The sequence below is a fragment of the Aptenodytes forsteri genome, unplaced genomic scaffold (assembly GCF_000699145.1).
Source record: "Aptenodytes forsteri isolate BGI_AS27 unplaced genomic scaffold, ASM69914v1 Scaffold243, whole genome shotgun sequence".
NCBI lineage: Eukaryota > Metazoa > Chordata > Aves > Sphenisciformes > Spheniscidae > Aptenodytes > Aptenodytes forsteri.
Genome location: NW_008795314.1, coordinates 3,034,735 through 3,049,687, shown reverse-complemented (window position 1 = coordinate 3,049,687; position 14,953 = coordinate 3,034,735). Strand labels below are relative to the sequence as shown.

General features: G+C 44.8%; 1 protein-coding gene across 1 annotated transcript in view; it reads right to left on the bottom strand.

The window, feature by feature from the left end:
• Positions 1-1,225: 1,225 nt before the first annotated feature.
• Positions 1,226-14,953, bottom strand: part of METRNL (meteorin like, glial cell differentiation regulator) — a 23,098-nt gene continuing 9,370 nt past the window's right edge. Inside the window, exons 3-4 of the mRNA XM_009279502.2 lie at positions 2,918-2,977; positions 1,226-2,186 (exon numbers count right to left, since the gene is read on the bottom strand). Of these exons, the coding sequence (XP_009277777.1) occupies positions 1,870-2,186; positions 2,918-2,977 (377 nt within the window). The 3' untranslated portion in view covers positions 1,226-1,869. The remainder of the gene's footprint in view (positions 2,187-2,917; positions 2,978-14,953) is intronic.

Genomic DNA, 14,953 nt, shown 5'->3' with positions numbered 1-14,953 from the left:
GTAGGCAAACAAGACACTGGAGTAAGAAAGGCACCAATTCAGTGCTTGGCTCCAAGCGTGGTTCAAAGGGTATTTTTAAAAAAAAAAAAGTCTACAAACAATTTAAACTGCCATAAAAATCAAACCGCAGCCAAAGCTGGAGCTCCAGGGCCAAAGCCTCCCTGACTGTTTGTATTTTGCTAGCACCGTCCTCACAAATACTGGCTGAACATTTAATTCAGCCTCTTCCCCTCGCTCCCGCAGCCTTACATAGGAAGAGGAGAGTGGGCAGGTTGGAGACAATTCCAGGAACATGTTGTTCTCCCCTCCTCATCCTGCCAGCAGTCACTCTGCGCTGGCAAAAGCTCATGAAACACAACAGGAGAGGAGAGGTTAGGTACAGGGCTTCCGAAACGCCCCCTTAGATGTACTCAGGACTTATCTCTGCTAAATCACAGGATCATTTTTAAAAGCCTACAAAAGGCAGGGCTGAGATCCCTGGAAGTGGAAGCAATGCTGCAGGAGAGGGGTTAGAGCAAGCTGAAGACAAAGAGTGAACCGTTTCCCCCACCTCCACCAGTCCTGGCCCATTTCTCTTAAAACTCCAAGTAGGACAGGGGGAGCCCTGAACCGTACAGAATAGGATGCTGGGTTTGGTGCTTTGCTTACACGAGGCTGGAAGGCAGCGGGGGTCAAAGCAGCAGATAGATGGGTGCTGAATGGGGTTTAGATGTCTTTGCAGAAGTAGTCAGAGTCTCCTGGAGCTTCTTAGGATCATCTTAGCACAGACAAAAAAAACCCTCCTTTTCCCCAGTAGGCCCACAGAATACATCTTGCTGGGAGAAGTCTAGAGAAAGAGCTTCCCTGGCCCCCGGGACTCGCAGGCAGGCATGAATGTCCGCCTCACGCCGAGCTACCAGCCAGCACAATTAAAAGCTTCAAGCTAAACACGAAGGGGCAGCCTGCTCTTTGGAGCCATTCCCAAAATAACCCCATAGGCATCAGAGAGAAGAACACTTAGAGCCCTGCCTGGACACGTGTCTAAAAATCTCCAAAAATAGCTCCCGCTTCCCCTTTGAAAAACACTGCGGTTCCCAATGCCTCACAGGAACTCTGTTTCTGCTCAGAGAAGCCACAAAATAAGTGCGCAGCCCAGAATTGATCTATGAGCACATCTGGACTAGCCGAGATCGGCCTTACGGAGAAGAAAAAAAAAAATAAAGATTTTAAATAGCATGTGTCAAATCCAGGGACCTTTATTTCTCTGGAATGGAAAGAATTTGCCAGCCCGGACAAAAAATTGCAGGTGGCGACTGTACATTCTTTCAAATAAAAAAAAAAAAAAAAAAAAAACACACACACACACGAGTTTGGCTCCATAAATTTCTGTCATATGAAACAACTTTGAATTGTACACCAAGCTTTTTACAAAGCATCAATGTTAAGATGTTTTACCGTGCTCTATCACATTCTCGGCCATTTATACAGAATACGCCATACCAAATGCTACATCAGCTTAAGACATTTTTAAAAATTAGTATTAAAAAGATACAAAGGCATGTTGGCTTTCATTTGGGTTTTTTATTAAGACATGGGAGTTTTCTTTCTTGTTCTCCTAAGGAAGTCACTAGAAAAATATAATAACTTAATTCGTAAGGACAAGATTGGTTAAAAATCCAGCCTTGCTTGCTTGGCAGCCTTCTGAGCTCGTACCTCTGTTGCTTCCATTAGTCTAACAGCACCGCAGGCTGCAGACGTGTCCTGCGAGGCCTCAGCCTGCACTCGAGATCTGTCCATGCTCTCAGTTACTGTTTTGTTCAGAATTTTCACCGCGGCCAGGAAATATTCCCGGCCAAACGCTAAAAGCGATCTTCAGCCAAACAGGGGATTTCAATCGGGGCCAATTTCGCATGGGTTTAGCCCTTTGTCTTTTGCCTCTTTGTACATCCTTTGGAAGTCTTTAAAACGAGGGGCACAGCCTAACCTGGCCTCCCCAAAGTGCATGCGTCCTGTGAAAAGGAAGTCTCCGTCTCCTGGTTTCACCCCACACTCCAGGAGGGTCTTTATTTGTCCTCGCCAGTTCCCACTCTCCCCCGTGAGCTGAAAGACTTTGCTCTTCTGCCTGTACAGTTTGTTGACACCGACATGAATTATGGATTCTTGCTCTTCTGCCTGATTCGTTACATCTTGAATGGAGCCTCTGATCACTGGAAACAGAAAAAGGACGTAAGGAAGAGTTACCCAAAACCCCTCTGGAAGACCCGGCTCCAAACTCAGCCCCATGCAACCAGGCCGTTCAAGGGAAACTGATTTCACTACAGCAGCCCCAGTTTTGGTCCTTTGTTATTTTTAGAGTGAAGTTTACATCAGTAACCTCCAGCATATATTTGTATTTGTTACAGTTTATATTTGTAACCTGTCCAGCAAAGGGCACCCACATACTAAATTTAAGCACAAAAATAATTACATCAGAAAAATATCATCAATCATGATAGAGAGTTCTAACAACAAGATACATGCTTAATGCTCCCTGACAACATACTTTCTGTTCTTCAGCCATTACAGATACCAGCTAATATTAATTTCCCCTTTAAAAAGGGAAGCACGGAGAATTATTCAAACTTTTGGTCTTTCATCAACAGTCCATTTTAGGGCAGCAAGTAAAGGCCTCTCCTAGATGCACCAAGTCTTTGAACTTCTACTTCCATTGTGGTCGCTGGGTCATTCTCTGTCCACCCTGGGGAAGTGCCAGCTGGGCACACGGTTTTGAGGTCCTTCACACCACGTCCTCCTCCCTCTCCCATGCACACAGGCCCTTTAGACCGCATTTACTGCTGGTGGAAGTTGCCAAACGTAAGTAGATGTCCATCAGTGTTTATGGATGTCACATTCAAGTGAGCCACCCGGGGGAGAAGGGAGCGGGGAAGCGGCAACTCACCAAAATCACTAGTGCAGACAGCCAAGAGGACCTCTGTGTCACTGCATGGTCGGCAGGGAGCTGGAGAGAAAGGGTCAGAATTAGCAAAGGACTAGACGATGGTAAATAAATAAAACAGTATTTAAATTAACCAAAAATGGGACACACACACACATATGACACGGGGACAAGTGGTCCAAAGACCTGTCAGGCATCAATAATGCTACAAGAAATGGAGGCTAACCCTAACCCCCATGAGATTTTTGTACTTAAGCAGGAATATGGATCTCTTTAACGCTCCTGCTGGGATATATTATCTAGCAAACACCCCACACACTCACTGTGCTTATGCAAAATATGTTTTGATACTGGGTGCATTTGCAGCATGCTCTGCTGTAAATTCAAAGCTCCCGAAAAGGCTTTGAAGATCATGTGCCTTTTAAACTCTGATGGCAAAGCTTCTTTCTTACAATTTCTATCAAGCGTTGTTGGGCTATTTCACAAGCCATTTAGTCTATCACCACATCAAAGATCCAGGAGGTTAGAGAGTGGGGGAGGCGAAGAGGGGAGGAAAAAAACCCCAGCGCATGTGTTTGAGGGCGTCGAGGCAAAGCGGAAACTCGAGGCCGTATCTGTTAGAGCTCAAGCAGCACAAGACCATTTCCTGTACTGCTGGAAACGTTTGGATATCTGCACTAATCTAATCAATGCAAGAATGTGGCCCCTCTTTGTACTCAGCCAGATATTTCTGAGAAGGTACTGTAGTTGCAGTACAGATGTTTCTGTACTACCCTGTTGAGTTCAGGAATTTGCTTTACTGTCAGGGTCTGCCCTGCCCAGCGATGCTAATTAAGTCTGTCCACTGGCGGCCCAAGGATCAGAGCCCATGTCTTTCACTTGATGTCATCTTGAAGCGGCACTTACACATCAGTCAGGAAAATGAAAACCCATCAAGCGTGCTGCTCTGCCTGGATTAGTACAGGCAAAGACTACAGCAAAGCAGGGCTCACGCTGGAGACGAGGCGAAGCATTGGAACTACAGCTTATTTCATCACGCAGTCCACGATCAAACCCCAAGCTGAAGCTACCCCACTTCTCCCCACCCCCAAAAAATTTAGGTTTTGAACCTCAACATCTGAAAACACTTAGTTACCAGATTACCAAATAGTCACACCCTTCCTCTCACCCCTGCCCGCTTCCCGGAGAAGTTTATCCATTGCACTAAGTAGTAGATTTAAACTAGTCTAAACAACGTGTAGCTGGTGCCTATGACACTCAGCTATTAGCCTTCCTCTGTTAGACAGCACAAGCCATTCTTTAACGTAAGACACGGCAAATCTCTTATTTTTTCCAAGGTCCCAGAAACGCAGTGATCCAGAAAGAAGGATTATTGAACCAAATCCACCAGATTTGCTCCAGTCAGATGATTAATACACAGTGTAACACGCTGTTTAATAGGATTAAAGAGAATGTAAAATGCACATTTCTGGGCAGGGATATTTGAAGGAATAATTCAAGAAGGTTAAAAAGCTCCAAAAGAAGAGACAAGGAATAGGCAAAATAGTTTTGTTAAAGCATCTGGATCAATCGGGCATTTCTATTTAGTCAAGTCTGAATGGCTCCAGGGCCTTTAGAAACAAGTCAGCCTTCACTGCCCTTCTTTCCCCCACATACCATTTCAGCTCTCTTTTTTGGAAAAGTTTGGAAACCGTTTAATATCATGAGAAATACAGAGCCAGCCAAAGCCTGGACATAATTGGGAGTACTATAATAAATTCAGTCTAAAGATATTTTAATTTTTAGACTCAAGAGATTTTGATTAGTGGCTAGACCAAACACCCAAGTTTCATCTGACAGGGAAAATTATATTAGTCATGTAACATCCTACTATGGAGTTGTTTCATTCATGGCACCTATCAAATTCATCCAGGGCAAATGCCCCTCTTCCCCAGCCTCCCTCTGCCCAAATCAGGACCTGAGTTAGATCAACCAAATGGAGGGAACCTGCAAACCTGCGCGAATCCTACAGCATTTTCACATGGACAGAAGCTCTAAAACAAAGCACAGCTGATGGACATCCTCAAAATCCACAGCTGGATTTCAGACACTGGATTTCAGATATTTTGTTCTGCAAAGATCTAATAATAAAAAGGCATCTTGGCCTTTTTAAGTCTGAGTGAAAACAGTCTTGGTTTAGACCAGACATCTCTGTAGTTTGTCCAACCCCAATGGAAAACTGAAAAAACCAAAATGACTAAGCCATTTTTGTTCTCAAAAGGAGTGCAACACAAGCAACAGCATTAAAGATGAAAACCAAAATACTTTAAAAGTGGTTGCTTCCATTTAAATAGACTGACACTATAATAAATCAAATGAACAAATCTCCATGTATACACGGAACCAAATCATTTTAATTGTGGACTCTAGGCAAAATCCTGCATCCTTTTTAAATGCAAAAGGAAATTAAAAGTGCTCAGCATTGCTCACACTAGACCATTACCTAAAACCTACTTCAGACGCATGCTGACTCACAGCAGTTTGGTGGCATGCAAGCTTATTTAACAACCATTTACCACCACCCATCACTGCAATACCAGACACATGAAGCACAGAAATCCTCCTCTGTGGAACAACTCCCACATCTGCATTCACAGAGTATCAAATATATCTTGCAAGGGGCAAAAACAAGGTATGCAAGCACAGATGGAAAGCGAGTCGTGAAGGATTACTGCCGAGGTAAATGGACCATTAAAAAGCAAATAACATTCACTCGCTACAACCAAAGCTTCATTCCTACACAGTCTCATAAAAGAAACAAAATCCTTAGGAGGCGGCAGTGCCTACACTTTCTTTTGAATCACAGCCATTAAGGAATCTGTGTGTTTATTCCGCAAGTTAGTGATTTTAGCTGCAGTTCAGCACTTATTCACCCTGGGATCAGGCAGCAGGTGTTTTCCTCCATCAGTAGGCCAAAACGAGACACACACCTCAGGCTAAAACGGGAAGCAACCTTATAACTAAAAAAAGAAAACCAAAAAGAGCACTTTGCTCATGCACAGCAGGTGAAGATGTTCATTTTCTGGGGATACGGGACCAGTTACTAAACAAGACGGCTGTGTTTGCCGGATGTCCGACTCCCTGGGGATGTCTCGAGGGCTGCCCAGGTTCTCGCATCCAAAAGCAAGTCCATGACCTTGCAACAACAACATCATCAACATCAGCTGCTCTAATTCCTTTAAACTCGATAAGCCAAAGAGCCTTAATTCATACAGCAGCAGGGGAAGGGGGGGGAAGGAAAAAAAAAAAAAAAAAAAAGAGAAAAGCAACATTTTATTGAAGCCCTCTAAAGCCCAGATGCCTATAACTCAACTCCACCGCCGGTGGCATAAAGCCTGCATTGTGCACATCGGCTGCCGATTCTCCTGGGAATGCCTTTGATGGATTTTGACAGTATCCTGACCTGAAGTAACCTGAGGCAGCCCTCTCCCTCCACCCCGCAGTCCAGTGCCTCCAAAGGCCTCTCTATTCACCTCCCCGCAGAGGGAGATGTAATTACATCATTCCTCACAAGCCAGCAGTCATGTCCCAGCTGCTTTGAGCGATTTGCCCTCTGAACCTGATGTTACCGAGGAGGATGTGGCGATACTAACAATAGACTGCACTTGTTGGCCAACAGCTTTGTCAAACACGTTGCTGGTCCTCTCCGCGGGGAGGCAGAAACGCTCAGAAAGAGAGAGTGACGGGCCCTGAGGAGATGCCATGAGCTCCAAAAGGTCCCCAGCTCAGCCAGCACCAGGGAGTTGAGCTGTCTAGAAAGGATCTCCTCCAATTGCGGGGATGGGTTTAACTGCACCTTTAGCGCTGCAGTTCAGCGTGAGTCTCCTCTGCCTCGAGAGCTGTGGAAGGTGTTGCCGTCCTCTCTCAGCACACACAACTCCAGTCCTTCCTCCTTTGGTTTGCGACATTTCTACCATTCTATCCTCTGAAAATGGGCGATGGGGGTTATTTGAAGGGCCATCGTCATGGTTTAGGATGACAGCTCCCTGCAGGACACATTCAAAGTGAGACATGCTGGCTCTGGCTGCAGGCGTTGCAGAAACCACATGAACGGGCCTGATTTTCTTCTGAAACATTTGTTTCAACAGCCACCCATGGGTCTGACTGACCTTACTTTACCCCAAAACCAGCTTCCAACCCATAAGTAAGAAGTCTCCTCTGTCTGTCCTGAATTTTCTCAACACACTCCACAACCTCATAGCTATCAAGACGACTAGACGAACCAGGCTGCAGGTCTCTACACACTGTCCCAAAGCTCCACTTACTGAGCCCAAAAGACCTTCTCCATCCACCCTACGTCTCTGGGTAGGCTCTGCTGAACATACATCACTGCTCCAGCAGCACGCGCAGGAAGAGAGACACCCTTTAAGCAGAAGTGAAAATGTTTAACACAAAGTAATTGCAGAAAACCGCTTTACCGAGGAATACCCTTTGGTTTTATTAAGAAGTTTGTATACGCGTGCAGTGTGGTAGAGGTGTGGATGGTGGGGGAGGGAAACATAGAGCTGGTTTATCTGCGCTTCCAGTTTCCGTGGCATACATCACCCGCACGTTAGTACTTCTGAGCAATCCTTTGAAGAGCAATCAGACCTTTTAAGTATCAAAAACTACTGAGGAGGCCCAGGCAGGGCTGGAGCATTATTTTCTATTAGTTCTAGGTTTAAATCTTTTGATTAAAACAAGTAGTCTTTTCTCTTGCATGCTCAGCAGAGGACATTCAAATGGGTCTTGTCGCAGACCAGGTTAATTTAAGCTAAGCCAGCCTGTACTGCAGCACCTCAACCCGTACCAGTGTGGGGCCACAGCAAACCCGTCTCCTGGATGAAAGCGCTCAGCCTGACATCAGCATTAGTTCATATGGAACAAAAAAAACCCACCCACACCCTTCAAATTCTTGCTGGCAGCTCTGTAATTGCAGCCGTACGGGAAAGGGCATCATAGGATGAGTCTCCTTCCTGGAAACACAGAGTACAGACTTCCGAGAGCAGATTATAAAAATAGAGATGTGGTTTCTCCAATGATGGTGCATTTCTCAGTCATTTTTCTGAGTCCTAAGCGGAAATGACTATGTCTCAACTGATTACTGGATCAGTGATTTAGTTGGGAGACAAGAGTTTAAGCACAAACATCATATGAGCAAGGAAAAAAAAAAATCTTGTCATGATCCTGCTTTAACTAATTAAAAAGTAGAATAAATCCTTGTAGTTATTTCTTCCTAAGTTTGCCTAGGCTTCCTCTCTGAAGAGGCAACACTTCTGCCATGAAACAAACCTCTCACAGCTCATATCCCAAATAAAAAGACCTGCTACTTTGCAGTGGAGGTAGACAAGAATTTGACAACCACTTTGGTTTACCAGGCTTTGACTAGTCATCTCCTTTCTAGATATACCTTCAACTTTCCTCACCACCTCAGAAAGCTCTTTCTGAGCAAGCCAAAATAACATTCCACCTCAAAACACTCACAACCCCCACAGTGAAACACCACCTAAACTACATCAATGCATCTGCACGTCAGTGCATCTCAAATTTAAAGTGAACATGCTAGCTGGGAGCTCAGGCCAGCAGAGCTGCATCCAGCACACCTGCATTTAACATAATACCTGCAGCCATGCAGAGAGGGAAAACATGGCCAGATGACACAGAGCATCTCCGCAGCTGGGCTGGAAGTTACTGACACCCAGTCACAACACACAGAGGAGCTCTCTCATCACTCTTTTGTTTTACAAGGTTTTCCTGTCTTTGGATGGGATAGGATTACACAGCTTTCTGCAAGCACTGCACTTTTTCCAGCATGTCAGTAGGAAAACACCAAGTCAGGGAGCAAACATGAGAGCTGGACTTGCGCTACTCCCAGTCCCTTGGCTCAACAAGCCTCGGACACGGGATCTGAAAGGATTGTGCTTCTTCGATGAACAGAAGGTTAATGCAGTGAATAACATACTGAGAGAGTTTAGTGCTTTTCTGAAGGCAGAAGAATTCATCCCCATATTTGCTAGAAAGTTAATCTGAGCCCCTGTGCTGAGCAGAAAAGGCAGCTCAGAACAAGGATCATGAGCAAAGACGCAAAACTCAAAGACTCCCTTCTACAGCCAAAACACAGCCAAGATTTGGTACAGGACAAAATGGTGATTCAGCAGCTGGACCAAAATCATGATGCTGCAATGGACATCCTCCCCTGACTTCTTTATGTGAAGCAGGAATATTGGCGATTTTACCTCTTCAGAGAAGAAAGTGTCAACTCCAGTTCCTTGCCTTAGCTCGTTTCTAACATTCAGTTCAACTTGCACATATGTACAAGTTTCCAGAAGTAACTTGGAAAATATAGACACTGGCCAAGAACAATTTAAACCTGCAAATAAGTTTAATGAAATGCAGACTTTCATATGCTGTGGCATGGATTGTGCCAAGAGAATTGAGTTAATACCACTTCCTTCCTGCAAAGAAAGAATAAAAAAGGCATATTGTAAACCTCACCATTAGAGATGTGATGACCTTTGTGTTCTGAGAAACGTTAAGACAAGAGACCATAAACCAGAAATTTATCTTTTCACAGAAATGTCTTCCAAGAGGGTATTAAAGTCCTTAAGTACCAAAGAAGTCTATTTATGTAAACAGTGTGAGGAAGAGATTTGGTACTAGGCAAGCTCCATTTGCAACAGCTTTCAAAATGAAACTTGGCTCAGCAGCTACAGAGCACGTAAGGATCCTCTGGGATTGCAGAGTCAATGCCTTTTTGCTGTTCCAAGACGCAGCACCCATTCTAACAAACGAGCTGAAAGGTCAGCTAGAAACACAAACAGCCATTTGTTTAAAAATTTTTTAAAAAGGAATGAAAAAAACCACAGAGCAGTTTTTATTCAAGCAGCATTAGACACTATTAAACTCCACCTCCAGGCCCATGCACGAGTTGCATCAACCCAGGAGAAATTCTGAGAAGTGTCAAATCTTCAAGACACTTCTTTCTGTCCCACCTCCTCTGGGCTGCTTATTGCTCCATCAGGAAAAAATAATGCCTGTCCCAAACACCGTCTCTCTTCCTTCCCTGCCTCCCCTCCTGCTGTATGCGGCCAACAGGCACAGCTCAGTCTCCATCACTACCCCGACCCTCTCCACCCTCTTGATCCCAGGGCAGCGTTCAAAGAACAGTGCTGGGCTTTGGGCTCCCACACTGCCATGGCAAAACCTTAGTGCTGGGGTGGGCAGCGACGTAATGGTAACAGGATCAGTGCCAACTCCCAGCTGAGCTCCTGCACTTACCCGTTGCATCACCAGCACTATAAAAATCCTCAGTTGCAGTCAAGCCTGCAATGTATCATGTCCGAAAAGCCCTACTCAGCAGATCAAATTTTCAGTTACATTCCTTCTGTCTGAATTGCAGCGGAAAAGAGAGAGACCAGCAAACAAGAAGTGTCTCTGCAACTGTGCTAGTCCACATTTCTGTGCAAGCAGCATTTGTAATCATCTGCCATTTCTTTGCTTTCTCTCTCTCCCTTCCTAACTGCAATTAAAGAGGAAAGCAGGCAGCAAGGTCACTGCTGGGAATTCCTCCCACTGTATGTGTACAAGACACCAATATAAAGCCATAAAAATATATATCTATTTGTTTATCTCACAGAAAATACATCTCTCCTTCCTCGAACCTACCGCTGCTGCCCAAGGAGAATTAGGAATGGGAAGCGCTGGGCAGGCGTGAGGATGGCCGAGTTGCTGGAAGTCAGAGGTGCCTCCAGAGAGTTGAGGGACTCCTCTGGTCTCCTCCGACCTTGCAGCTGAGGAAGGGCTGGGGCAGGACCTTTCTCCTGGCTGCCCCACGAGAGCCCGCCAGCACAGGCAAGCTGCAGCATCGCATCTCCACGCTGCCCATCTACCGCCCAGTAGCACAGGACCACAGCAAATATTTCTACTGACTCAAAACCCACAAAGATTTAGGGCTTGGCTCATCCCCTTTAAAGTTCACTCAGAAAACATTTCTTTTTTCTTCTAAAGAAAATGTCATTCCAAAGCCTTGTAAAAGCACCCACTAACCAGATCTAGGAAAACATATAAAAAAGTTTTGATGTCTTGTTTGGTTTTGTCTCCGATAGCTAACAAAACACTCAGCTGAGATGTCATGCAGTGCTTGCAAGGCAGAAAATGAAAAAGTAAAGTGGTTTTTACCCCCGTGCCCTGGGGAAGCTGGGCAGCCAGGCGCATGGCTCCGGTGCCAGAGCTTCCCTCTGCCCCTGCCAGGGCTATAGGAGAGGCTGGAGCCAGCACCTACTACCAGGCTGGATACCTGCCAGGAACGCAAAGCCTTCCCTCCCTCCCCACAACCCTCCTCCTCAGTCCGCTCCATTAATGGCCTCTATGGAGCAGGGGAATAGAATTAAGTAACAAGTGGCTGGTTAAAGTTAAACCCTGAGAGTGGAGTAATGACAGATCAAAGATTAAGTGAGTCTTAAAAAAAAAAAAAAAAAGAATAAGGAAAAAAAAAGTAGCATATGTGTACTCACATCCACACAGGTCCTTCTCCTTCCTGTTTCTAGAAATCAAATTCTTTTTGGTATGTGGGAGAGCTCTGAAGGAACAAGGCCAATTTCTGTTTTAAAACCACATTTATTTGATCAGCCTATTCTTGCGGGGACTGTGAAAGGGCTATATCTCACGCAGTGAGATGTTCAATGTTATAACATTGTTCAGTTAACCCCAAAAAAAGTTACTAAAGGTTTTCCATTTGTAACAGGAAAAGCTTTAAGATATATACAGCTTACTTATCAGCACACGTTTCTTTGTCATATTAAGATCATTCGCCAGTGCTACATAAACCCGGACTTTTTCCTTTTTTTTTTTTCCCCCCTAAATTTCTCACATCCACTTACACATAGATGAAGTTGGTGTAAAGCTACTAACAGTTCTGTTGGGGCAGAGGTGCATCCTATACAAACAGGAACGATCCTGGGGGAGTTAAGGCAATGGAAAGCCAGGCCAGGCTCCATGTGCATATCCCAGCACTAATGATCACTACAAGTCTCCCAGCAGCAGGGCTTCAATCCAAAAAGGACACAGGCAAACACCAGAGTTTGTGTCTGTTGCAGGAGTCAATGCCCAAATCCCACATAGGAGTCAGAGCGGTGCAGAAAGATACCCGAGGAGGTACCCATAAAACCCACACACACAAAAAAAATCCTTCCATAAATTTGAATCAGCAGCAGAAGTTAATGCTGGATCAAAGCTGCGTGTCATGTGGCGGCAGCTTTTTTGACCCAGTATTAAGCCTCCCAAGGTCAGATTTAACATATCACAGCTTTGGGTCCAGCGTAGCTTCCAAGTATCCGTGCAATATTACAGTGTGTATTTTCTGGCTTCTACAGCACATTAAGGTGAAAGAGATTTTCTGTCGTGCAAATCAAGGACCTAACACAGGAAAAATTTGCCCCATGTTTCAGTAAGTTTCTTATTCCTCAGGGAAGGTGGGGGGCGGGAAGAGGAATGCGGTTCCCCCGCCCTCCCATCCTTTCTTTAACTACAGCCTCAGGAATTAGCAAACTAAACAGTTTTGCAGAGCAAGCACAGAGCATTATTAAAGACTGCCAAGCAACTCTGTTGGATTGCAAATCTGTTTGTGGGACTATCTTCCGCAGTACATAAAGGTCAGAGCAAAGCAGAGCCCCAGCTGCCCGGACAATACACCTGACTGCTTATTGGTTTTGACTGCCCACTGAGTTGAGAAGTAAGCTAACGGCATTCATGGCCAGTCTAGCAAAAATAAGCTATTTTCTTACCCCCTCTCCCCTGCAGCTGTGTATTTATCATTGCAGCTCCATTGTCACCTCCTCTGCCCACTGCAAAACCAACTCCTGTCCTGGCAACATCAAAGGACAAGCAGAGCCAGAGGAGACTGCTGTCAAGCTCATTTTCTTGGGGGAAGGAGAGATTAAATTAGGGCATCCCTCCAATTTCGGGGGTTTTTTTAGGTGAAGACTTCTCAGTTCAACATTTTTGACCTTATTGAGGCTCAGATCCCGAAAAAGTCACCCTTGCTCCATTTAGGAACATAGAAGAGCATATGCGTTCCTCAAGCATCAGAACTGCACTTTGAAATCATTTCACACAGGAAGAAACCCAAAGCCTTTGCTCTCAAACTCTCCCCCCAGTCAATCATTCCCTGCAAATCTGACCACTTTAGGCACATGAATAATTAGAGCAGGTTTCTAGCTCCTCAAAATTAATCCCACTCCAGGCTCTGTTATACAGCAGCCAGCCTGACCAATTTAGATGTTGACCCATGACACCCAGTTCAGTGATATGCTCTCAAAAACTAGCTTAAAATGTGCTTTTTCAAATACATATACAGTTAGGGAATGCTGTTTACTCTTTCATAAAAAGTTAGTTTGTGTCTAGTTTTGTATCATCGTTTACTATGGGAAAAGACATGAAAGTTACTACGGAAGACCTTTCTGCAAGGAGGGTGAGCACACAAAAAACTATTCAGAAAATAATGTATCCTAGAGCAGGAGTGTCAAAATGGTCCCTTATAAGGCAAATAATTGAAGTGTATTTTGAACAACTGCGTTAAAGGCTGTTTTCTGGTGGTTTTCTCTTAAAACTAGTTGCTGACCTTTTAGAGAACGAAAAAGCATATAAAACGTCAGCAAACCTTTAGCTGTGCCAGTGAGCCTACCTTACGTGCCACCCCGACAACGTATACTCAGATTTATAGAACAGATCCCTTGACTTTGCTTTGCTGCTCGTTATGCATTTCACCAGCAAATCCTGGTGGGAGGAGTATGATATCAATTCTGTTGTTCTGTGCAAATCAAACAGACCACACTCAGATTTGCTTTTTCCCCCTAACACAGCTTAACCCCAAGAGGTGTGAGAGTTTTATCCTGTGCAGAAAACTGGGGGGGAAGACAAAGCAAGCCATTTTTCTCATCTCATGGGGAGTATTGGAATATACACCCCTGCCAACCCTGCAGCACACAGCGGTGCTCCCACCCCTGCCACATAGCACGGTGCCAACATCTCGGATGGCCACAATGACTCAAGCAGAACCTGTGCTAAGCATAAAGGTCGCAGGGACTTTCAATTTAAGTGTGCCAAGTGCCTCTTTCCATCACCTCTTCTGCTAACAGCGGCAACGAGCACAGCAAGGACCAGCCACAATTTCCATATTGCGAATACCTTGGCAGAGGGCGAGCAGCCGCAGCTTCCTGCTCACCGGCCTCTGGGACAAAAAGCCAGAATGTTTCCACTCCGGCAAGAAGTGAAAAATACACCAGCGCATCTGCTGCTTCAGGCTACAAAGCTTAGCAGTGCGTTCAGCCTCCAAGAAAGGAAAAAAAATTGGGTATTTGGGAGCAACTAGAGGAAAGCATGAGATTAGGAGCCTACGAGCTGCAATGACAACAGCACTCTGGGAGAGTACATGCAGAGATATGGCAGACTGGTGCCCCACCTCTGCCAGTCCCAAACTGCATCAAAGATCAAAAGTTAAGAGGGGTGCTTCAAAAAGCCATTTCTTAGTAGAAACACTGGCAGAGCCCAAATACTTATGAGCTTTCTCAATTTCCAATCTGTTTTCTCAGGCCAGTGAATTAACAGCATACAGGAAATAGCTGAATACTGTTCTTAATTAGTTAACTGGATTTATCCAGTTTTGCCTTGTTTTTCAGATACCTAGAGTGCTGTACCTCCTATCTATTAATATTCTCAGCCAGGTACCCAGCATTAATAAAGAAAACATATAAAACAGTTACTAGAACCTGCACTAAGTCGGTAGATGCCATCAAGATAAAGGGACATTTTTGTTAAAGTTTGACTTCTTTACTACACAAAAGCGGGTGGGTAATGAAAGGGCTTTCAATTTACCTCCTGAGCTCTAACAATCAAATTACAGACATCCCGATGAGTGTGCAATGGGAAAAGCAAACTACACACCTTACATAAAGCTGGATCCAGAGTTTGGATGTGACGCTCCTGAAACAGACTTTAGGTAACAAAATAAAGGTCGGGGGGGGG